This window comes from Gymnogyps californianus, chromosome 8 (genome assembly GCF_018139145.2).
Source record: "Gymnogyps californianus isolate 813 chromosome 8, ASM1813914v2, whole genome shotgun sequence".
NCBI lineage: Eukaryota > Metazoa > Chordata > Aves > Accipitriformes > Cathartidae > Gymnogyps > Gymnogyps californianus.
In genome coordinates, this window is record NC_059478.1 from 23,750,331 (window position 1) to 23,772,483 (window position 22,153).

Consider the following 22,153-nt stretch of genomic DNA (forward strand, 5'->3'; position numbering starts at 1 on the left):
GAAAGCCAGGCTTTCTGCTGCTTTCCCCTTCCTCCCAGACATGTTTACTGCAACATGGAGGGTTTTCTCCCCTGGCAGTGGCTGCCCTCCCGTGCAGGCTGGCTGGCTTTTTGTCACCCTGCCTGGGCTCCCACTCAGCCCCTTTCAACCTGGACAGTGGCCCCGTGATGGGCCACTGCACGCGTGAGTCAGGCCCCAGCACAACATGGAGGCCAGGTGGGGCTGTGCCTCGGCACCCCGGCTCGTGGCGGCGGGAGGCCAAGGTGTCACGAGGTGTTTACGGCCTCAGCATCACCGCACGCTGCTCGCTAGGGGAGAGCCTGTGCAGGGCAGCTCCCGCCGGCTCCTGGAGTCAGGGCCGTCTCCGAACAATGGGTGGAGAGCAGGAAACGCCGCATGGGAAACAGGATTTGGCTCCGCCGCCGCCGCCAGCCACGGCCCCTTGGCCCCTTTCCTTTCCCTGCTCCAGAGAGCCCTTCCCACAGTCGGCAGCCACGGGGCTGCACCGAGGGGACGGGGATGCTGTCGCCCAGGCGGGCTGGGGCATGAGACCCTCTGCAGAGCGGGCAAGGAGGAGGGTTGGGACACCTCCCAGCCGGGCTGGGGGCTCAGTATGGCTTGGGGAGCCCTGAGCACGCAGCCCTAGCCCTGGAGGGGTGGGTGCCTGCTCCTCAGGAGAGCTGCCACCAGGCAGGGGACCTCAGTGGCCTCTTCGCCACCAAGCCCCGCTCCTGAGCAGCCGAGCGGCCACTGAGCAAGCAGGGCTGGGGGCATCTTCCTCGCCGTGCCCAGGCTATGCACCAGAGGAGGTGGTCGTGGCTGCCCTGGACGCTGAGCAGCAGGGTGGAGGCAAGATGGGGGGCACAGGCAGGGAGCAGGGGTCCTGAGCTGCCGCTCACGTGGAGCCCCTAGGCAGCCGCGGCCTCCGGCTCTGACCCCCGTGGCTGGGACATGCCAGGGATTTTCTGACCTCTGCCAGATTCGGGACACGCTCCAAGGACATGGGACTCCAGGTTTATCTTCTGCTTCTCCTCCCACGGCTTGCAGGTAAATTGCCCCTTTCCCTCTGCCTCAGGGAGCAGCCCTTGCCCCAGGGGGGCTTGGTGGGACGAGGCAGCTGTGGGAGCTCAGTGGCACCATCGGAGCAGGGTTTGGAGGGAGGAAGCATCCCTTTGTGATCGTCCATTTGGAGACCTCAGAGGCCAGCAGTGCCCTCCCCTGCCTGCCTCTCGCCGGCACAGGGCTGGGGCACGGACAGCTTGCGGGAGGAGAGGAGCCCCGAGACCCCCGTCCTCCTGCACACTTGGCTCATGGCGGGGGGCTGAGCCCATGGGGATCTACAAAAGGAGAGTGGAAATGCCCACCATGTCATCCCAATGGGTCTCCACCCAACCTGGCTGTGCCCTGGCTGTGCCTCCTGGGCTGGGGGTGGCAAAAATGTCCTGGAAAGGGAGTGACATCTGGGTGACAGGGTCTGGCCCTGAGGCAGGGCTGGGATGGCCGTGCCCTTGTCCAGCCGTAACGTGCCCTTCTGCTCCCCCACCCCAGGGGCCATCCTGGACATCACCCTGATCGCCAACGTGCAGAGCCTGTCCCACTCCGACTTCTTCCTCTCCTGCATCATGGGGGAGCGCGATGTGAGCTACCTGCAGATCGAGCGGGAGAACAAGATTGTGATGACGCACCCTAAGACAGGCTTCCAAAACTACCGCAACCGCAGCAACCATGTCCAGGCCAGGGGCTTCTCCATGGCCGACCTGGTGGGGATCCTCTACTGCCTGGGGCGCACCCCGACTGAGCAGGCCCAAGTGGTCTATGTGCACAACAGCCACAATGGTGAGTGGCTGGGGGGCGGCGGGCAGCCCCCCGCCTGCCAGCTGGATCCCCATGGGAGCTACCTGCCCTGTGCTTTGCAATCCGGCACCAGCCAGCATGGCGGGGGGACGGCGGTGACCCACGGGCTAGGTTTGGGGTCTGCCAGCACCGGTGGGGTGGAGAGGGGAGGGATGTTCAGCTGGAGGAGCATGGCCGAGCCCCAGGGAGGCGTGCAGGGACAGGCGGCAGCACGGGCAGTTGGCTGGGCTGGGAACGGTGCCTGGGAGCAGGGCAAGGTCCAAGAGGAAGTCGGGCACCCTTGGAGGAAGCAGTGGGGTCTGGAAATCATTAACCAGGGCAGGGGGCAGCCCATTGGAGCCGTGCCAGCCTCGTGCCCCTGCCACAGGCTCCCAGGGCGGAGGTAGTGCTGGGGCGCATCTCCGGCAGGCTCCCTGGGTGCTTGGCGAGCACCATGCTGCAGCAGCACATCGCCGCTCCGGCGGTGGGGTCTTGCCGAGAGGCACTGCCAGGGCGCACCACAGCCAAGGGCAGCGCTGAGCTCTTGTCTCCTGCTCCCATTTTGGGCCATATAAGCCAAAAGGGCCTCCCTGGGCTGGCCGGCGGCAGGGATACCACCAGGGGCAGCACTCTCCCACACTGCCCCCACAACCTCCACTCCCCACGTACTTGAGACTTTGCAAAACTATTAGGACTGAAATTTTCTGTGATAGGTGTTTGCCTCAGGATGCTTTCTAGCTCTTTTTTAGAAAGTTTTGGCTAAAACAGTTGACCTCTTGCTGAGAATGAGGAGGGAGATACAAGTTTCCCTGCCCTACAGCTTTAGCAAGCAGCTCTAGTATCTCCAAGCCGGGGAACAGAGGCTGCTGGTGGGGTCCAAGCATCCCCCAAGGAGCAGGGACCAGCCTGTGTCCTTGGCTAGAGGCTCGACTCGAAAATGGCAGTGGTCCTATTGGAAATAGAGCTGGCCAGTCTGGGCAAGCGGAGTGGCACAGAGGCACGGAGGGAGGGAGGCAGAGGCACCGGGAGTCAGCGTGGGGGACACGGCCAGCGGCGGGGGGCGAGGAGCGCAGAGGGGGCTCTGCACCCCCAGATGTCCCCATAGTTAACTCATGGAGGGAGGTGACAGCTCTGGGGGTCCATCAGCGTGACAGGGTGTCCTGTGGTGGGGCGGCTCCCAGCCAGCCCCCCGCTCCTGGGTTGACATAGCCAGGCCAAAATAGTGCTGTGGAGGAGCTGGTCGGCGTCTGGGTCCAAGCCCCTGCGGGAGTTACAAGTGCCAAAAATGTGGCTCTTTTCCAAGTGCCAAACAAGCTGCTGTTGCTCTGTTTAATTTAGAGAAGAGGTAAAAAAATAAAGGAAAAAGTAAGCAAAAAAATTACATCTTTGCAGGGGGAGGGAGGGCTGTGTACAGAACCCACCAGGGGGGCTTGGCGCGTATCGTCTCTCCTGTTAAGCCCCAGAGCGCACCAAAGCAGGCCAGGGTGATGAAGCAGCAAGTGGGGAATGCTGTTAGAGGAAAGCTGGCGTCTCCTGAAAGGTCATGCATGAAAAAGAACATAGGAAGGATGATAAACTTTGGAAGTTTTTGCTGTGAAAACAAAGTAAAGCAGACCAAAGAGATCCTGAGGAGCAATTTCAGAAGGGTTTAAATCTGGCAATAAACTACTTTTTACAATATCCACAGCAGAAAGATGCCCAGAAAAACAATTGCAGAAAACCAAAATTCTTTTATTTTTGCATCCATGTGCACGATAGAGAAGTTGGGGAAGCTTGCTGGGGGCTCTGTCTAAAATGCCAGTGCTGATAGCAGGAGACAGGCGATAAATAGCCGAATGGAGGAGCGCGGCGTTGCCAGGCTGGGCTTGCCATAAGCAGGGCTGTGCTGCTGCCTGTGGGGTGTGAGTGGAGGGTGGGCGGCAAGGCTGCTTGTGGGATGCCAGCCTTTCTTAAAAGCTTTCTAGGTAGGGAGTTCCAGGCCTGTAAACCCAAATTGGAACCAGGCAAATTGGTAGAAACCATAATAAAGAGCAGAATTGGTGGTTATGTGGTCCCTGAGAAAGAGGCAGCATGAGTTTGCAGTGGGAGGGTCTCTGGGGCGGCAGCAGTGAGGATGCTGTGGATGACCCAGTTGACACTGCTCCAGTTCCTGGAGAAATTTGGGAAAATTCCCCTTCAAAGGCTCTTTGGGAGCAACTCTGCACCCGGGGGGTGGCAGGGAAGGTCTTTGCATGGGTTAATAACTGACTAAAAGAAAGGGAGCAAGAATAGGAGTTAATTTGTGGTTCTTGTCATGCGGGGAAGTCCCCACTGGCGTGGCACAGGGTCTCTGTGGGGACCTGTGCCACTGGTTGTGGTTACAAACAGCTGAACAAGCGGCTGTGCCGGCTGCTGTCCCGGAGCTGCCCGGAGAGATGGGGGGATGGATGAGCTCTGTGGGGGGCTGCAGACACTGCTGAGCAGTGATGGAGTGACAGGTAAAATTCAGTGTAGGTAAACACAAAGTGTTGAGTTTGGAGATCCCCAGGGGACGTGTCGCGCTCTCACTCCAGTGAGTGAGATGGAGACAGGATGGGGGCCACATCTGTGTGCCCTTTACAAGGGAGTGCAAAGTCTGTGGTAGAAAGATCCCAACTAGAGGGATAGGTGGGGAGGTGATTCTAGGGAATTACCAGGACGCGTGACCTGCGGTGCCCTTCCCCGGGCGTCTGCGGCGTGTGCCGCTTCCTCCCGGCCCCTGGCCTCGCTGGGGCAGGACGTGGGGCTGGATGTGCCTTAGCTCCAACCTGGCATGGCTGCTTTTAGTGTGTGTAAGCTGGCGTGCTGTCAGACTCTGAGAGCGCCTGCCTGTGCCCTCTTTTGTGTCTGTCCTGGCACGCCCAGGGCTTGGTTTCCCAGGCCTTAACGTATTTATAGCCCCATTTGTGCTCATAGCTGGGCTCTGGCTGACTCACGTTAATACTCTGAGAGTTCATTGCTGCTGCACACTCTAACACCTGGGAAATCAGGAAAACAGCCATGACAGGGCCACTGGTCCCATGGGCTGGCGTGCAGCCCTCCGCATGCCTGCTTCACCTCACTGCCCCTCGCCTGCCTGCGCTGTCACTGCCTGCAGCCGCTCTGCACCTCTAGAGCTGGCAGCACGCAGGGTGCACTGTGCAGATTTGTCCCAGCTGTCACCTCACCAGGCTCCTGCCACCAGCATCCCATGCCGGGCTGGGGCTGGTGGGCTGGCCAGAGGGCAGGGTGCCCCCTCCCACTCCTTGGTGTCTGCCCGCAGGGGCTGGAGGGGCCAGGAAGGGAGCACCTGTCCCTGCAGAGGGTCGAGGGGGTCCCAGCTCCCACACGGGGTGGACGGGGAGGCGTGTCATTACGTCCCAGCAGAAACGTGTGGTGGGTGCTGCACTGCGCCAGGGCTGTGCTTTGGGGTGGCTGGTCTGGGGGTGCTGGCACTGCCCGTGGGTGTGAGCGTCCTGGGGGGTGACTGCTGCTCAGCCTGCTCCTCCTCCTCCGCAGCCCACCTCTTCCCGGTGAAGGCCACGCAGTCTGTGAACATTGCTGAGCCAGCCACCTTCTCTGCCAGGGTCCTCAAGAGGAAGGAGACAGACGTTATGTGGAAAAGAAATGGCAAGTGGCCCTGAGAGCAGGCACGGGGCTGGGGCTGCTCCCAGCCGGTGCCTGGTGCCGGCCCTGGGGGCACGGGGGGCCCTGGGTCACCCTCTGCCCCCTTGCAGGCACCTACTACCAGACCACAGACCGGAGCGAGGTGCGGGGCGACCTCGTCACCCTGATGCTCCCCAACGTCAGCGTGAGTGAAAACGGCGTCTACAGCGCCACGTTCATGGGGGACAGCCCTCTGTGGAGTGCCTTCTACCGCCTGATCGTGAGAGGTGAGCAGGGCCCTGGCACCCCGGGATGTGGGGACAGGTGGCCGTACCCTGCCCTCTGGCCTGGTGCCACCCTGCGCCCCCTCCGCTCTCTCCGCAGCCTGCCCCATGAAGAAATGGGGACCGTCCTGTGAGAAGGACTGTCCCGACTGTCTGAATGGTGGTGTCTGCCACGACCATGTTGGCGAATGCGTCTGCCCTCCCGGGTTCATGGGCACTCGCTGTGAGCGAGGTAGGTGCCAGGCTGCCCAGCAGCAGGAGCTGTGCCCAGGGTATGCGTGGGGGCCCTGCTGCACCCCCCAGACCCAGGCACTGTGGCCAGAAACTCTGCGTGCATCCCCAGTGCCTCCCCGCCCGCAGTGCCCTCTGTTTCTGGAGCAGGGCTGGACCATCCACCTTCTCAGCAGGACGTGGCTCCCGTGCCTGCTGGGGGTGGCGATATGGGCCTTGGGCCACCCAAGCCTGCGCTGTGCTGTGCACAAGCAGTGCATGGGTGAATGGCGGGTTAGGGCAGACCACGCTTGTTTTTCCAGCCTGCCGGGAAGGCCAGTTTGGCCGCAACTGCCAGGAGACGTGCCAGAGAGCCCAGGGCTGCAGAGGGCTGAGCTTCTGCTTGCCGGACCCCTACGGCTGCTCCTGCGCCTCAGGCTGGAGTGGCTCCCGCTGCAGCCAAGGTACGGGGACGTGGGCGTCCATCAGCTCCCCCATCTAGCCTGGGCTTCTGCCAGGGCCCAGCTCTGCTCTCCAGCAGCAGCAGCACACGTGCAAACCTCTCCCAGCCTGAGAGTTGGCGTGGGCTGAGCAGTACTGCTGCCTGTACCAGCTGCCCGCAGTCTCTGCCTCCGTAGTCCTGCACCACAGCCGGGGGTAGCAGCGAGCTCTCCTCTTCCCGCAGCCTGTCCCCCGGGATACTATGGCCCCGACTGCGCCCTGGGGTGCGCCTGCCGAAACGGAGGCAGCTGTAACCGCTTCAGCGGCTGTGTCTGCCCGGCAGGCTGGCACGGGCAGCACTGTGAGAAGTCAGGTGAGGCCGGCATGGGGCCGCAGCGGGTTTCTGTCCCCCACCCTTGGGTGGGCTCTGGCTCCTTCCTTACCCTCTGGATCACTGGGGGGGCCGTTGGCTACCGTCCTCGCCAGCCGGCTCAGCAGCCCCCCTTGCCTGCAGAAATAGCCCCCAACCCCATGGAAACCAGGGCACTGCAAGGGGAGCATTTAGTCTGGCCCCCTGGGATTAGCTGTGCTGAGAGCGTTGCTGAGCCCAGCATGTGGTGTGGGGATCAGGGCTGGACTGCAGCATCTGGCACCAGCCCCCTGGCACCAGGGTCTGGCTGCAGCCAGGACCGGGGAAAGGTGCCAGCCTCTCTTGTGCCTGGGGAAGAGCAGGGCCAGCCCTAATACCGATTTCTGTGTGCCAGACCGGTTCCCCCAGATCATCCGACTGGCCTCAGAGCTGGAGTTCAACCTGGGCTCAGAGCCTGTCGTCAGCTGCGTGGCCACTGGCAACCCACTGCCCGCCAGTGACAGCGTGGAGCTACGCAAGGCTGATGGCACTGTGCTCAAGGTACCATGCCTGTGCCCTTGCCCCACCATCCCCATGTTGCCGGCTCCCTCAAAAGCACCCGTCTCCCTGCCAAGCTGCTGGGCAGCTTCAGGCCGGTGTTGGAGCCAGGGGGCTGAGCCAGGGGGCTGACGGCACCCTCTGTGCCTGCAGCTCATCAAAGCCATCATTGAGCCGGGGCAGATCACTTGCGAGTTTCAGGTGCGGCGCCTGACAAAGGCGGACACGGGGCTCTGGGAGTGCCGGGTCTCCACAACGGGGGGCCAGGACAGCCGGAAAGTGAAGGTCAACATCCGAGGTGAGGAAAAGGTGGTGGCATGAGCAGGACTAGCCGGGGTTGCTGGGGGAGGCTGGCGGCATGGTGTGGCAATGCCAAACCCCCGCACTGGACTGGGTGCCACCCATCGTGCCACAATGCCAGCAGACAGGTTTGAGTGGTGATAAAAGACTTCCCTGACAAAGCTGGAAGGAGCCAAGAGGTGGCGGATGTACCCATGCTCTGCTCCTCATTGCTCCCAGTCCCACTGGTGTCATTTCCCCCTTCCCCCCCAAGTGCCGCCAGCACCCCTGAGCCCCCCCCGACTGCTGGCCAAGCAGAGCCGCCAGCTCGTGGTGTCACCCGTGGACTGCTTCTCTGGTGACGGACCCATCATCTCCATCAAGCTGCTCTACAAGCCCAAGGACGACACCTCAGCGTGGTCATCCATTGTGGGTATGTGTCTGCCAGGAGTGGAGGGCACAGGTAGGACCTGGGTGGGAGGAGACAGCTGCCCCAGCCAGTGGGGGTCTGGGGTGGGCAGAGGTCTCCATCCTGGGACCCCCGTGGTGATGCCGAGGAGGATGCCGGTGGCAGGGCAGATTATGGGTCATGGGTATGGCTTTGACGTGTCCTCTTGGCCAACAGTCGACAACAGCGAGAACATCACGCTCATGAACCTCCGTCCGGTGACTGCCTACATCGTCAAGGTGCAGCTGAGCCGGCCAGGGGACGGTGGGGAGGGCAGCAAGGGGCCCGAGGCCATCATGGTGACCGAGTGCCTTGGTGAGCCTCCATCTCCCTCACTCTGACCCTGACCCTGACCCTAACACTGACCCTACCCCTAACCCTGCACAGCGCAGGATCTGCAAAGCCCCGGGGCTGATGCGCCGTAAGGTTTTGCTGCCTTTTTGTTTGCAGAGCCCACAGTCAAGCCTGTGATCGAAGGTTGGTCCATAGAGGAGAAAAACACACTTCACGTCAACTGGAAATTGCCAAGTAACCACGAGCCGGCACACGGGTTCATCGTCCACCTCTTCGACTCTGCAAGGCAGCTGGTCTGTGAGAAAAACATCACGTCCATCTCTGTGCTCTCTGCCCGCATCGGAGACCTAGAGTTCAACAAGGAGTATGGGCTGGAGGTGCTGGTGTACCACTGCGCCAGCCTGGGGCCCCCCTCCGACCTCTACAAGGTCATGATCAACAGCAAAGGTGGGTCCAGTGGAACACAGGGAATTATTACATGGAATTACAATGATAAATCAGTTATAATTGTAACAGCAACCGTCCCCAGGTCCAGCTGCTCCTGTATCCCATCTCTGATAGAGCATGAACAGCTGCTTGGAGAAAAATGGGTTCTCCTTTCCCCGCTAGACCCCACAGCCTCCAGCACCAAGCAGCTGAGAAACATCCTAAGCTGAGCATGACATTCAGGCCATCACGAGTGATGCTCACAAACAGATCTGTCCTCCGCACCCTTACCCAATCCCTGATGGACCTGTCTATACTTGCAGCCTTTACAACACCCTGTAGCAACAAGTTCCTCAATACAATTGTACTTTGTGTGAAAAAATTATTTCCCTTTGGTTCACTTTAACCCCGCTGCCTGTAATTTTGCTGAATGGTCACTAGGGCTTGGGGAGACCCACAGTCCCTCCTGTGGGCACACACACACATGCATGCAGCCCCCCACGTGGGTGGGAGACCGTGGAGAAGAGGAGCATCAGCCTGACCAACCTTTCTGGTAGCCAAGGGGGAAGGAGTGCATGAGGCCTTCAGTGAGGCTCGGTGCTGGCTGGTACATGTTGGGAGGGCTGGTGGGCATCAGGCTTGGAGGATGTGAGGTTTTCTCCGCTCGGTGCTTGTAAGAGGTTTGTGTGATTTGGGGATTTGGGGTTAGGGATGTGGGCAGGCTGGAGAAGGCTCAGAGGAGGCGGTGGCAACACCGTGCCTGAGGGAGGGTTGAAGAAATAAAATATCCCAAGGGCTAGTCAATACATAGGCATTCAGCTTGACAGTCCCTGAGGCTGGGAGCATTTGGGGGTACAGTCCTGCCCCACTGTTGCACCTGGAGAGCAGCTCCACCTCCTCCTGCACCTCCTCCAAGCAGGGGCTGGAGGTCCCTGGAGGTCCCTCAAACCTGGCACAGCTTTGGTTGCCATTGCCATCCACGGGGTCCGGTCCTCACAGCAGCGTTCAGCCCCTGCAGCACCAGGAGCCGCGTCCTGGGACTGACATTCTCCTCTCCTTGTCCCAGGGCCCTCCTCCCCACGGTTGCTCTTGGCAGAGTCCGTGTCCGACACCGCCGTCAGGCTCTCCTGGCAGGTCCCCGAGTACCCCAACGGGGGCATCACCAAGTACATTGTGGAGCTGCAGCAGGTGGGGGGCACCAGTGAGCCCCAGTGGATTGACACCGACAGCGGCGCCGAGACCACCAAGATTGTTGGGGGCCTCAACGCCAGCACCAGCTACCAGTTTCGCGTCCGTGCCAACTCCCATGTGCCAGGGGAATGGAGCCAGCCTGTGAAAGCCAAGACCCTGGGGGACGGTGAGAGGGGTGTCCCAGAAGGCAGGGGACTCACAGCTCTGCTGGAGCTTGGGCTCAGCATCTGGGTCAGCAAAGAGTGACCGGGGTGCTCATGGTAACCTCAGAGAGTGGCTCTGAAGCAGCAGCCCAAGCCCAAAACGCTTGTGGGTGTCTTCAGAAATCCTGCTCCTCGTAGTCCTAATGGGGCAGGGGTGGCAGGGTGACAGCACAGCACCCACAGAGTGCCTCTGCCTTGGCCAGAGGGTGACGCGGTGCTCAAGGGGCGAGAGGAGCAGGACAGAGCCAGCACAGGAGGAGCTGGTGGCTGGACCCAGAGCTGGTTGGAGGTCCAGAAACCAGCGGGTTCGGTGGCAGGGCCCGGACAGTGATATCCTCACCCCTGTGCCACCATGGCACCAGGAGCTCAGGATGTTGTTGTGGTGTCTTCATGAGGTCCCAGGGTGCTGGGAGAGGGCTGCTGTCTTGGTGCTTGGCCACCCATGCAGCCTGGGCAGGGCTTGGCTCTGGACCATGACCCTCCATCCCTCCTTTTGGCAGGAGCGCTGAGCGTGCCGCCCAGCCTGGGCAGCCAGAGCACTGAGCAGGCAGGAATAGACCAACAGCTGCTCTTGGCCATCGTTGGCTCCGTGTCCGTCACCTGCCTCACCATCCTCTTTGCCCTCCTGGCGCTTTTCCTCATCAAGAAGAATTTTTTCCACCGGCGCCGCACCTTTACGTACCAGTCTGGCTCGGTGAGTGCCGCCTGCCCCACCAGGACTGTGTCCCCAGCTCCCCACGTCCCAGCCCGATCCAGGTCACGCTCCATAGCCTCCAGTCCGGATGCAGCCAGACCTCACTTCCACACAGAGAGGGTGCGGAGCCCGCCCTTGCCCATGACACCTGCCCTGCCGGGACTGCCGCGCGGGCAGAGGGGTGCCCGGTGCCTCTAACCTCACCCGTTCCCATCTGCCAGGGGGAAGAGACCATCCTGCAGTTCAACTCGGGGACCCTGACCCTGACACGACGGCCCAAGCCGCAGCCTGAGCCCCTCAGCTACCCCATCCTGGAGTGGGAAGACATCAAGTTTGAGGACATGATCGGGGAGGGCAACTTTGGGCAGGTCATCAGGGCCATGATCAAAAAGGACGGCCTGAAAATGAATGCGGCCATCAAGATGCTGAAAGGTGAGTGTGGGGGAGGCAGACAGGGTGGGCTGGGGGATGCAGCTGCATCCTGGGCCATGCTCGGGGCTGAGGAGGGGCAGGAGCCATCAGCAGAGGAGCAGAGGAAGGGCCCTTGTTGTAGGACTGAGGTGTCCATCCCTTCTTTGCTTCCAGAGTTTGCTTCGGAGAATGACCATCGGGACTTTGCCGGGGAGCTGGAGGTGCTGTGCAAACTGGGCCATCACCCCAACATCATCAACTTGCTGGGTGCCTGCGAGAACAAGGGTGAGGGCTGTACCCCTCTCCCCGCCCCCCAGCCCAACAGCCCCTGCCCAGCTGTGTATTCCTCTCTGCTGGGGAGACCCACACGAGCCCAACCTCCTCCTGCCCCCCAGGCTACCTGTACATCGCCATTGAGTATGCTCCCTATGGAAACCTCCTCGACTTCCTCCGCAAAAGCCGAGTCTTGGAGACAGACCCGGCCTTTGCCAAGGAGCACGGCACCGCCTCCACCCTCACCTCCCAGCAGCTCCTCCAGTTTGCTTCAGATGTGGCCAAGGGGATGCAGTACCTGAGTGAGAAGCAGGTACATCCCCAGCAAGCCCCTCAGAGCATCCTTCCCCTGAGGCCTGGGGACTCCCCATCAGGGCACGAGACCCCTGGGGCCAGCAGGAGGGAGCATGTGGCTCCTGCTGACTGCTGGCCCCTTTCAGTTCATCCACAGGGACCTGGCAGCCAGGAATATCCTGGTGGGAGAAAACCTGGCCTCCAAGATTGCTGACTTCGGCCTCTCCAGAGGGGAGGAGGTCTATGTGAAGAAGACGATGGTGAGGCAGGAGCAAAGCATCTCCATGAGGCCTGCACTGATGTGGTGGGCAGGACCCCCGCCATCAGCAGGAATGACCCACCGTGCTGGGACTGGCTGGGTCACAGCTGCCCTCCGTCCGCGGGGCATCCCCCGTCCCCTGACGGTCGCTCTTTGTTTCCCCAGGGCCGCTTGCCAGTTCGCTGGATGGCCATCGAGTCCCTGAACTACAGCGTGTACACCACCAAGAGCGATGTGTAAGTCCTGCAGGGAGGGGCACCAGGGCTGGGCCATGGCTGCGGCCGCCTCCATCCCTCTCTGGGGTGGTCAGTGCGGCGATGCTTTTGCTCTGGGTGCTTGCAAGGGCAGGAGGTGATGCTGTTGCATCTCCCTGGGGAGCTGCTGACTCGGCCCAAGCCCTGGCTGCCCACTCCACCCTGGGCTTTGCCCCGTGCCCATCAGCAGGGCATGGCTGGGGGCTCCACCACAGCCTTGGCTCCTGCCCTTTCAGGTGGTCATTCGGCGTCCTGCTCTGGGAGATCGTCAGCTTGGGTAAGGCTCTTCTGTGTCCCCTGCCTCCACTTGAGTCCCTGCAGGTCTGGTCCTCCTGCAGCCCCGGAGGGGACACCCCAGGGACCGTCCCCACAGCAGCCAGCTGTGTGTCTCTGGCCGCAGGGGGGACGCCATACTGCGGGATGACATGCGCTGAGCTCTATGAGAAGCTGCCCCAGGGCTACCGCATGGAGAAGCCGCGCAACTGCGATGACGAGGTGTAAGTGGGCAGAGAGCCCCGGCTGATGGCAGCACCCACGTCCCCCTGACCCCACTGCCCCACGGGGCTCCCACCAACTTGCAGTAGCTCCTGCCTGGTTCCCCTCTGCACTGTGACTGGGGGATGAGCTGGGGTCCCACACCCCAAACACCCTTCCTGGGCTTTAGTTTCCCACCTACTTCCCCCTATCTCTCACAAACAGCTTTTCTGCCCCCTCTCCCCCCATGCATGCTGAGCCATCGCTGGCTCTCTGCCCCCAGGTACGAACTGATGCGCCAGTGCTGGCGTGACCGCCCCTACGAGCGCCCGCCCTTCGCCCAGATCTCCATGCAGCTCATCCGCATGCTGGAGGCCAGGAAGGTGAGTGGTGGCGGCTCAGCGGGAGGGATGCCCGCCCTGCGCAGGGCTTGTCTGAATGCTGGAGCATCCCTTGGGCTTGGGGTGGGGGACATACAGCAGCAGAACCTGTGTGACCCCACCAGGCATGGAGGTAACCCCAGCATCACTTTTTGGCTGTGGGGGGCCCCATTGCCTCCCCCAGGGCACAGCGCCCGCGAGCGTGCCAGTGGGGACGGGAGGTAGATGGGGACAGTGTCACACAACCGGCTCCTGACTGGAGTTCCCCCGCAGGCCTACGTGAACATGGCCCTGTTCGAGAACTTCACCTACGCGGGGATCGATGCCACTGCCGAGGAGGCATGAGGCTGCGCTGGCACTGCGCAGAGGGGCAATGCTGGCCCCAGCCTGCTGGGACAGTGCTGTGGGGACAAGGGGCTGCCCATCCCCCTCCGGAGCTGAGCGGCCAAACGCCGGTGCCCCTTCCCAAGAGTGCCTTCCCCGCAGCAGGACTGTGCCATCCCCTCCCTCTCTGCCCACCCAGTGTGTGCTGGCCATGCTGGCACGCCGTTGGCCACCTACACGGCCCCACACTGCTGGGGGACATGCTGGGATGGCCCCCAAAGACAAGCAGCAGCAGGGTGTTTGCAGCAGAGCGGGTAGGAGAGGGGCTCGCTCAGGAGCCAGGGTGCTGCCGCCTGAGCCCACGGACACAAATGCCCAAGCTTTGGGGTGAGAGGGGAAGCAGCGACCTGGCAGCTGCCTGCTCTGCAGCTCTCAGCGTGCTCTGGGCCTGAAGTGGTGCCAGCGAGGCTGTGAGCATCGCTGTCGGCGTGGGACGGGGCCACCCTGGCGCGTGCAAAGGGACAAGGGACAGCGTTGGCTGTGCACAGCCTCCAGCCCTGCGGTAACCCTTCGGAGGTGCCAGCTCTGCCTTATGGACAATAAACATAGTGCAACAGGCAGCCGGGTCCAGAGGAGGGGAGGTGGGGACCCAACTCTGCCCCCCTGACAGCACCAGGGAACAGGATGCGGGGCCCCAATGGTCTGCTGCTGTGGTGGGCATTCCTCGGGATCCTGTCCCTGCTGGGGTCCTCTGATGATCGCCAGCACCCCCAGACAAGCCCCAGGTTTCATCATGCCATGGGGATGGGTTTTCTTAGTATCCAGCTGGGATCTCCCCCCCTGCAATTTAAGAGTTTCTCCTGTCCCCAAGGGATATGGAGAGCAGACTATGTCCTTCCTCTGCGCAGCCGCGTCTCACGTGCTTGAAAACTGTTCCTGCAGCTTCCCCTCAGTTGGCCGTTCTTCACAGGGATGGCCCTGCTCCTCCAGCCAGTCCCTGCGGGGCTGTGCAGCTCCGCACCCTTCCCACCCTGGCCAGCTGGCACTTGCCCAGCACCGCGCCGAGCCGTCCAGTAACTTCCTGCGTCTTGCAAAGGGACTGTCGTGTTCGACGAGCCTCTCGAACGCGTGCCGCTGGGGTGATTCTCTCTTGTGTGCCGGTCCCTCAAGGATCGGCTGGGCTTTGCGCTGACCCTCCCGCGGGAGCTCCTGCCCCAGGCTGCAGTCCCTCATTCTGCACTGTTGCCATTTGTTATATTGACAGTGGGTGGGCTTCGTCTCTGTTGGCTTCAGCTTGCTAAGCCCTAGGCGTGTCATCCAGCTGCCCGTCTAGCCATCTTTTGCAGTCTGTGGGAAGCAAGGGCTGCTCCTCCGGAGCCCGGTATCCCAGCCAAAGGCAGGGGCATTTGCATTTGCCCTTCTGGGCAAGAGTCTTTTTTCCCCAGAAGGTGTTTCAACCCTGTTAATACCATTTTGATTTCCCATTCTGGCCTCCAGTGCTCTTTGGTGTCAACGGCAGCCGTTAGTAAGCAGCCTCTCTGCTGCATCACTGAGGTCCCCAGTGAAACGGTGATGGGGACTGGCCCTCGCAGGCAGCCTGACATGTGCCACTGCCTCTGCACCTCCTCTGCTGCCAGCCAGGAACAACGTCTGAGGCAGCGTCATCAGCCCTGCTCAAACCAAGGGCTTTCTGCTTTTTGCCTCCCTGACAGCAAAGCCCAGTAGCTAGATGGAGAAGGAAGTGCAACTGGTTTGACAAAATCTGACTGTGACAAATTGGTGCTGGTTGTTCCCGTCTCCCCTCAGTGCCCCCCGGTGCTGTCCCCGGCTGCAGGGCAAGGAGAAGCCAACCCGCCCTTGGCGCGGTGGGGACACATGTGTGAGTGGCTCCTCACGCCCTGGCTGGTGCTCTCCGGGCTGCGCCATGATGCTGCACCCCGGCAGGGTGGGACACCCCTCCGGCTGCCCACGCTGAGTGGTGGTGGTGGATTGGCACGAGGTTGAGCATGCCTGCGGGACCCCACCATGGTGGCCCTGCTCCTGCACCAGCACCACTAGCATCTGTGTGGGCCCTGCCAATGCCCCCTATGCCTGCAGCTCTCCTCCTGGCCCAGCCACGGGCATGGTGCCACTGGGCTGTGCAGAGCAGATCCAGCGCACACCAGTGCCAGGTGACACAGGGCGGGATGGAGCCAGAGCAGCCACCCCATGTCCCATGCTCCCATGTGCCTGCAGCCCCCAACAGCCTGCCCTGCCCTGCCCTGCCCTGCCTTGACCTGCCCCACACAGGGGCCTCCCTGGTTTCTCAGGGGTGTTTTTCTTCCTACCCCAGCCTCCCGGCGTGCCGGTAGCCACAAGGGCAGGACGTGCCGCCTATCTGATAGGAGCAGTCTCTCTTGGCACTGCGGCTGGTGGCGGAGGGGCCGCAGCACAGTGGTTTCAGGCACGGGGAAGTGCCGACGATGGGGTGGGGGGAGCCTCCAGCCAGGCTTCCTGAGCTGCACAGCCACCACTTCCCAGATAAAGGTATCACCCAGAGGAGCCTCAGCAGCTCCCAGGGTGCTGGGAAGGGCCGAGTGTGGCATGCGTGGCCCCGGCACACAGGTTGCAGGATGGCAGCCTGCTTGTGCCAGGGATGGCTGCTCTCAATGCTCCCTGCCATCCTGCTCAGCCTCCGCAGCCCGCCGTCGGCCCCCGAGCCGGTGACATCCCAAGGTAGGTCCTTGGGGCCATTTTCTCCCCGAAGGATGGGCCAGAGAGGAGCTGGCCTGCTGGGCATGGGCAGCGAGCACCCCACAGCAGCCAAAATCTGCGGGGTTGGGGAGCGGGCATCCCAGGAGGGTGTGCGGGGGGGTGTTCAGGGTGGGCGACGAAGCACCCTTCTCACCTGTGGAACTCCCTGGGGTGCCTGGAGCAAAAGCATGTCCCTGCTCTCTGCAAGTAGGACCTGGCAGCCCCTGGGCACCCCTTTGGGATGGCAGCCTGGGGCTCCCAGTCCCGCGCAGGTAGCAGAGGGGCTCCCTGCTCATCAAACGTTCTTGGAGTTACAATGACGAGGGTCTGCGCAAAATTCAAGCTAACGTCTGACAGCACGGCTCTGCACTGCAGGTAACGTGGTGGCACTGCCAGGCTAATCCCAAGGCTCCCACGCCAGCCTTGCCGTGATCTTACTGCCCCGCCGAGCGTCCCTGGTTCAGCCGGTAGCTGGCCCCAGCCTGGCTCGCTGCGCCTGGCAGAGCCGCTTCCCGGCTTTCTCCCATTTCAGGCCTGTCCACGCTTTCTTTGAGCCCCTCGTTAGCCCTTTTAACACTTTCTATAACACCATAAAAAGCATTAACTGAACAAAATCCTGTCGATCTCCTGCTCGTCTCTCCAGCCCCTCCCCAGGTCTCTGGCCACGGCAGGCTCGGGAGCACATTTTGAGTCAGTCTGTAGGGGCAGTGGGAGAAAGGTCGGGGTTGGGCTCATCCTCCCTCTGCCTGCAGCCTCTGCAACATCACTGTGCCCTGAGCCCACTGCCAGCTTGGCGGTGTGCTGCCCAAGCGTGGCTGATGGGGGCTGCAGAGCTGTGTGGCTGCTCTTCCTAGGAAACGGCCTGCGCCCAGCAAAGATGCTCTCATAGCCCACAGGACCAGTGTGGCCTCCCACCGATGCCATGGGTCCCTGTGCCACTGGGGTGCCGGGACCTGGCCACCCCATCCCCTGGTGCTGGGAGCTGGGGGGGGTCACGGAGCCAGCATGAGGCCTGGGGTGGGGCAATGGGGTGCAAAAAGGGAAGAGCATGTGGGGGGGGGCTGTGGTCTGCGGGGAGGGGACGTGGGCTGGGGGAGGAAGGCAACACAGGGCTGGGAAAGGAGGAACAGGGCTGGGGCGTCAGGGCAAGGGAAGAGACAGGGAGAGCAGAAGGACACCAAGAAGGTGGGAAGGACATTTGGGGACTGTCACTTATTCTTCATCCAGGGTGGCCTCAACTGGCAGCGCAGAGGGTGCGTAGCAGAGAACAGATGCACTCAGCACATGGAGCAGGGCCAGGCACTGGCAGGGGGCTTGTTGTGGTGTCCTGCAGCTGGGGGCAGTCCCTGGGGAAGGGGGCACATCCCAGGAGGAAGCGGAGGAGGAGGAGGGCTGGAGCAGGTCCCAGGGCAGAGGCAGCAGGGAGGAGTGCTGGAGCAACGCTGAGGGCAGCAAGGCCACCCCTGTGCTTCACACATCTGCATCTTGGGGCTGTCCCCTTTTCCCTGACAATGGGGACAGGTGCCCATGTGCCAGCAAAGCCACCTGTGCTTGGGATGGAGATCCTGCAGGGTGTGATGCTCCAGTTCATCCCTGCAACGACAGGGAGGGCGGCTTGCTGAGTGGGGCAGAGAAACCCACAGCCCCCCAGCAGTCCCCGGGCTGGGGTTTGAGCATCCCCCCCCTGCTCAGGATCACACACCCCCACACCAGCCCCAAGGCCCTTTCCCTCTCCCCGGGGCGCTGCTCCCCTTATCTCACTTCCGCGCACCTTCCGGCGTGAGCAGGGCAGGGGTGCTTCCCCCTGATCGCCGGGCCCTGAGCCCCCCTCCGACCGCAGGGCTATTTCAGGATGTTTGTTTGTCCCGAAGGACCCCGCGTGCTGAGGAGGGGGGAGCAGTGGGGCTGGCCGGCGGGGACTCCTGCTGCTAGCCAGGACCCTGGTGCAAGCCAGCAGCCAGCACACGTGCCGTGTCCCTCCCCACTGTGCCAAGCTGGTGGAGGGCATGTGTGCGATGGCTATGTCCACGGCCATGCCCACGCTGCCCCAGGTGCCTGCACAGACCAGCCTCAGGAGCGAGCCGGCCAGCGGACATGGGGTGGGGGGACACAAGTGGGATGGGGACAGGTTTGTGCCCACAGGCTCCTTCATGCCCACACTCCTCCCAGATGCTGCGCTGCTGGCGGGGGTGCCCGAGGACATCCTCTGCTTCTCCCGCTCCTTCGAGGACCTCATCTGCTTCTGGGATGAAGAGGAGGAGGAGGCAGCGAGTGGGATGTGCCACTTCTACTACTGGTACAGCAGGTAGGAGGTGGTGGGGACACAGCCCAACCTCCCCCTTGCCCACACAGAGAGCAGCAGGGTTGGGGTGCCGCAGCTCTCTGTGCCATCCCGGTGGCTCCCAGCTGCAAGGAGAGAAGGTGGAGAGCCCACAGGAGCTACACAGCAGCCACTGCACACCCTGCAGCAGGACTGGGACCTTGGCTGTCCCTCAGTCCCATGGGGATGGTGTCCTGCAGTGGATGGGGGTACGGGGAAGGAGCTGGTGACACCAAGGTCTCGTGCCCCAGGTCCCCTCTCCTCCAGCCTGGCCCTGGGCAGGAGGCATGGGGTGCTGCAGGACCCCGCTCTCCGTTCCTCAGGGACGTGCCCACGGTGTGCACGGTCTCCACGTGGCGCCATGGGGCCGGGGGGATACGGCACGTCTGCGTCTTCCCCAGCCAGGACGTGCGGCTCTTCACCCAGCTCCACCTCTGCGTCCTGGATGCCACCACCAACCAGACCAAGTACCAGCGGGAGCTCAGCGTGGATGCAGTGGGTGAGTCCCTCCCACCGGGCAATACCCCTGTGACACCAGGACAGTCCCCAGACCTGGGTCCCCTGCCCTTCTGCTCGCCGCGGGGGCTGGCAGCACCCTGCACCCTGCACGCCGGGCACGGAGGCAGCCCTGAGGGGACCGCCAGGTATCCCTCGGCAGGACCAAGGGGTGCCCAGACGGGGCCTGCCGCAGGAGGGCAAACACCCCGGCACGTTCCCCACAGGTCTCATCGCTCCTCCGGTGAACATCACAGCCCACTGGGCTGGGGCTGCGGGGCAGCTCTACGTGTCGTGGCAGCCGCCACTCGCCGACTACCTGAACTTCTTCCTCTACGAGGTGCAGTGCTGCCCTGCCAGCTCCCCAGAGATGCCCTGCAGCACCATGTTGGACCCTGGCGGGCAGCACCCCAGGGACCCCTCCATCCATCCATCCATCCCCACCCGTGCACCCACAGCCAGGGCAGCTGCAGCCTCCCTGGGAGCGGGGCAGGTACATAGAGGGGCCAGGGATGGGCAGGGGGATTTGAGGGCCATAGCTGCTCCCCAGCCTGGCCCCTCTCCTGCAGGGGCTGGTCCAGGCCAACACCTGGGTGGTCCTCCGGGACCTGCGGCCAGGGGTGAGGTACCACATCCAGGTGCGCAGCAAGCCTGACGGCACCTCCATGGACGGCGTCTGGGGGCCCTGGTCACAGGCAGTGGCTGCGGAGACACCCCGCTCCTCCGGTGAGCGGCCATCCCCACATCCCCCGGGGTTCTGGCAGGCACAGCAGGGAGGCACCCACACCTGGGGCTGCAAGGGGTGGGGGTCCAGGGGTAGGCAAGGTGTAGCACCCAGGTTTTGGGGGGTCAAGGGGAAGCAGCCCCCTCCCTGCCCTGGCTCTCGCCTGCCCAGGAGACATTGGGCTGTGCTGCAGCACCCCTGACCTGCGGCACGTGCGCTGCGAGTGGAGCTGGGATCCCGCAGAGCCCCGCGGCTCCCACCAGCTCTTCTACCGGCCACCTCCGAGCGGGGCCGGCACAAGGTAAGAGGCATGGTGGGGACATGGCACTCAGGCAGAGGGGCGGCACGTCCCAGGGACTGCCGACCCTGCTCAGTGTCCCACATCCCACACTGTGCCACCTGGCCCTGTACCCTGCCCTACCACCACTGACCTTGCACCTCCCCACCACCGCTCCCAGCCACACTGCCCATCTGGCTACGGGCAGTGCTGGCTTTCCTGGGCAAGTTCAGGAGGAGCGAGGCAGCGCTGGCTGTGGGGACAGGGTGGCCCCAGAGCAGGGCTGGCAGTGGGCAAGGGGAGTAGGGCCGCCATGGTGGGACTGACTGGCTCCCTGCTCCTCGTGCAGGGAAGACGCATGGCAGCGGTGCGAGGAGGTAAGCGTCAGGGCGCAGGACACCCATGCCTGCACCTTCCAGCCCAGGGCTGGCAGCGCCATCTCCGTCCTGGTGAACGTCACCCGGCCCCATGCGCTGTCCACACTCAGCTACTTCAAGGAGCCCTTCTGGCTGCACCAGGCTGGTGAGTTCCAGTGCCACCGCAGCCCCTGCCCTTGCCCACGCCCGGCTGGCGGGGGATGCAGCATCCCATGTCCTGTTCCATGGCAGCGACACATCCCCATCCCCAACAGTACTCACAGATGCCCCGCAGCTCGTGCAAGCGACGGTGTCGCAGGGCCGGCTGAGCCTGCAGTGGCTGCCGCCCCTGGAGGCACTGGCAGAGCAGCTGGACTACCAGGTCCGCTATGCCGTGGAGAACAGCCATGACTGGAAGGTAAGGCACGGCCAGGGCTCCCCCAAGCAGCCCTGCCCACCTCCGCTGCCAGCACATGGCCCACATGGGGTCAGGCAGGATGGACCCGCACCCCAGCACTGGCCCTTGGCCACCCCACAGCAGCCGTTGTCTCCAGCTCAGCTCTGCCCTGCAGGTCCTGCAGGTCCCGCAGGCAGCCAGGAAAGAAGTTCTGGACCTCCGGCCAGGCGCCCGCTACCATGCCCAGGTGCGGGCCCAGCCCAGCGGGCCATGGTACCAGGGCAGCTGGAGCGCCTGGTCCAAACCTGTCGTGGTTGACACCATGGCCGATGCGGGTAAGGGACAGGGCAGGAGCGGAGGCTGCGGCCAGAGGAGCCACACGGCTGAGGGCAGGAGACTGAGAGTGCTGGAAATGGGATGGGCAGCGCCGGGCACAGGGTGACAGGGCTGCCAAGGGCTCAGTGGTGGTGGGTCTGGGAAGGGCTACAGTGCCAGCATTCCTCCTCCGATGCAGGCTGGATCATCCCGAGTGTTACGGTGGTGCCACTGCTCTTCACAGGAGTGCTCCTGGGGCTGCGGTGCACCTTCCCCTCCCTCTACAGGTAAGGGCTGTGCCTGGGGCAGGTGGGCTGGTTCCGGCACCAGGCCTGGGCACCCTGCCCAGCGGCGTCAGGGCACCCCAGGACTGGGGTTTGCCTTCGACGCCCCCTTCCTTGCACCCAGCAACGTGAAGCAGAAGCTCTGGCCCCCCGTCCCTGACCTGCACCGCGCACTGGGCAGCTTCCTCCACGAGAGCAGCAAGCACGGCCAGGTGAGGGGGCCGAGGCAGGGCCCACCGCGGCTGAGCCCCCCCGGGGGCAGCTCGAAGGGCAGCCCCCACCGCGCCCGCTCTGTGTCCCCCCAGGCCAACGCCTTCTACAAGCAGCCGCCGGAGGAGGCCGTCCTGCCCTGCCTGCTGGAGGTGCTGCCCGGCCCGCGGGGGGAAGCGGGCGCGCCGCCGCGGCCGGAGCACGCTGCCGGCCGGCTGCCCAGCACCGACATCGCCAACCAGTCCTACTTGCTCATGAGCGGCTGGGAGCCGCGCGGGCCGCCCTGAGCCGCGCTCCCCGCCCCAATATAAACGAAACGCGCCAGCACCCGGCCTCCTCTCTCCTTCGCGGCGGCGGCGCCCCGGCCCCCGAGCCCCGGGCCCGGGCCCCGGCCCCGGCCCCGGCCCCCTGGGCCCGCACGGAAGCGGAGCGGCGCTGCCCTCCCTCCCCGGTCCCCACCACCCACCCACCCACCAAGCGGCACCCGCAGCCGCCCGGCGGGGAGAGCCCCGCCCCGCCCCGCGGCCCAGCCAATCGCGGCACGGCGCGCAACGGTCGCC

General features: G+C 63.4%; 2 protein-coding genes across 2 annotated transcripts; both read left to right on the plus strand.

The window, feature by feature from the left end:
• The first annotated feature begins 605 nt into the window (after positions 1-605).
• On the plus strand, positions 606-14,917 carry TIE1 (tyrosine kinase with immunoglobulin like and EGF like domains 1). The gene is made up of 23 exons (XM_050901258.1): positions 606-1,047; positions 1,549-1,836; positions 5,350-5,460; positions 5,568-5,723; positions 5,821-5,952; positions 6,254-6,394; positions 6,616-6,744; positions 7,136-7,281; positions 7,432-7,576; positions 7,832-7,990; positions 8,183-8,320; positions 8,456-8,746; positions 9,792-10,082; positions 10,620-10,813; positions 11,035-11,245; positions 11,399-11,509; positions 11,620-11,810; positions 11,938-12,051; positions 12,216-12,286; positions 12,541-12,581; positions 12,705-12,801; positions 13,062-13,161; positions 13,432-14,917. Exons 1-23 carry the CDS (start codon positions 1,002-1,004, stop codon positions 13,501-13,503), a joined length of 3,375 nt encoding a protein of 1,124 aa, XP_050757215.1. The 5' UTR covers positions 606-1,001; the 3' UTR covers positions 13,504-14,917.
• Positions 14,918-16,093: 1,176 nt separating this feature from the next.
• On the plus strand, positions 16,094-21,880 carry MPL (MPL proto-oncogene, thrombopoietin receptor). The gene is made up of 12 exons (XM_050901034.1): positions 16,094-16,197; positions 18,385-18,520; positions 18,859-19,034; positions 19,258-19,523; positions 19,600-19,756; positions 19,926-20,055; positions 20,381-20,553; positions 20,663-20,805; positions 20,960-21,119; positions 21,299-21,386; positions 21,508-21,595; positions 21,689-21,880. The coding sequence occupies exons 1-12, from the start codon at positions 16,095-16,097 to the stop codon at positions 21,878-21,880; spliced, it is 1,812 nt and encodes a 603-aa protein (XP_050756991.1). The 5' UTR covers position 16,094.
• Positions 21,881-22,153: the final 273 nt, after the last annotated feature.

Bases quoted from the DNA above. Each gene is read 5' to 3' on its own strand.
- TIE1 (XM_050901258.1), top strand. From the start codon at position 1,002: ATGGGACTCCAGGTTTATCTTCTGCTTCTCCTCCCACGGCTTGCAG. The intron at 11,246-11,398 runs GTGAGTGTGGGG...CTTTGCTTCCAG, and splicing joins GGCCATCAAGATGCTGAAAG to AGTTTGCTTCGGAGAATGAC. The intron at 11,811-11,937 runs GTACATCCCCAG...GGCCCCTTTCAG, and splicing joins AGTACCTGAGTGAGAAGCAG to TTCATCCACAGGGACCTGGC.
- MPL (XM_050901034.1), top strand. From the start codon at position 16,095: ATGGCAGCCTGCTTGTGCCAGGGATGGCTGCTCTCAATGCTCCCTGCC. The intron at 20,806-20,959 runs GTAAGGCACGGC...TCTGCCCTGCAG, and splicing joins AGAACAGCCATGACTGGAAG to GTCCTGCAGGTCCCGCAGGC. The intron at 21,596-21,688 runs GTGAGGGGGCCG...GTGTCCCCCCAG, and splicing joins AGAGCAGCAAGCACGGCCAG to GCCAACGCCTTCTACAAGCA.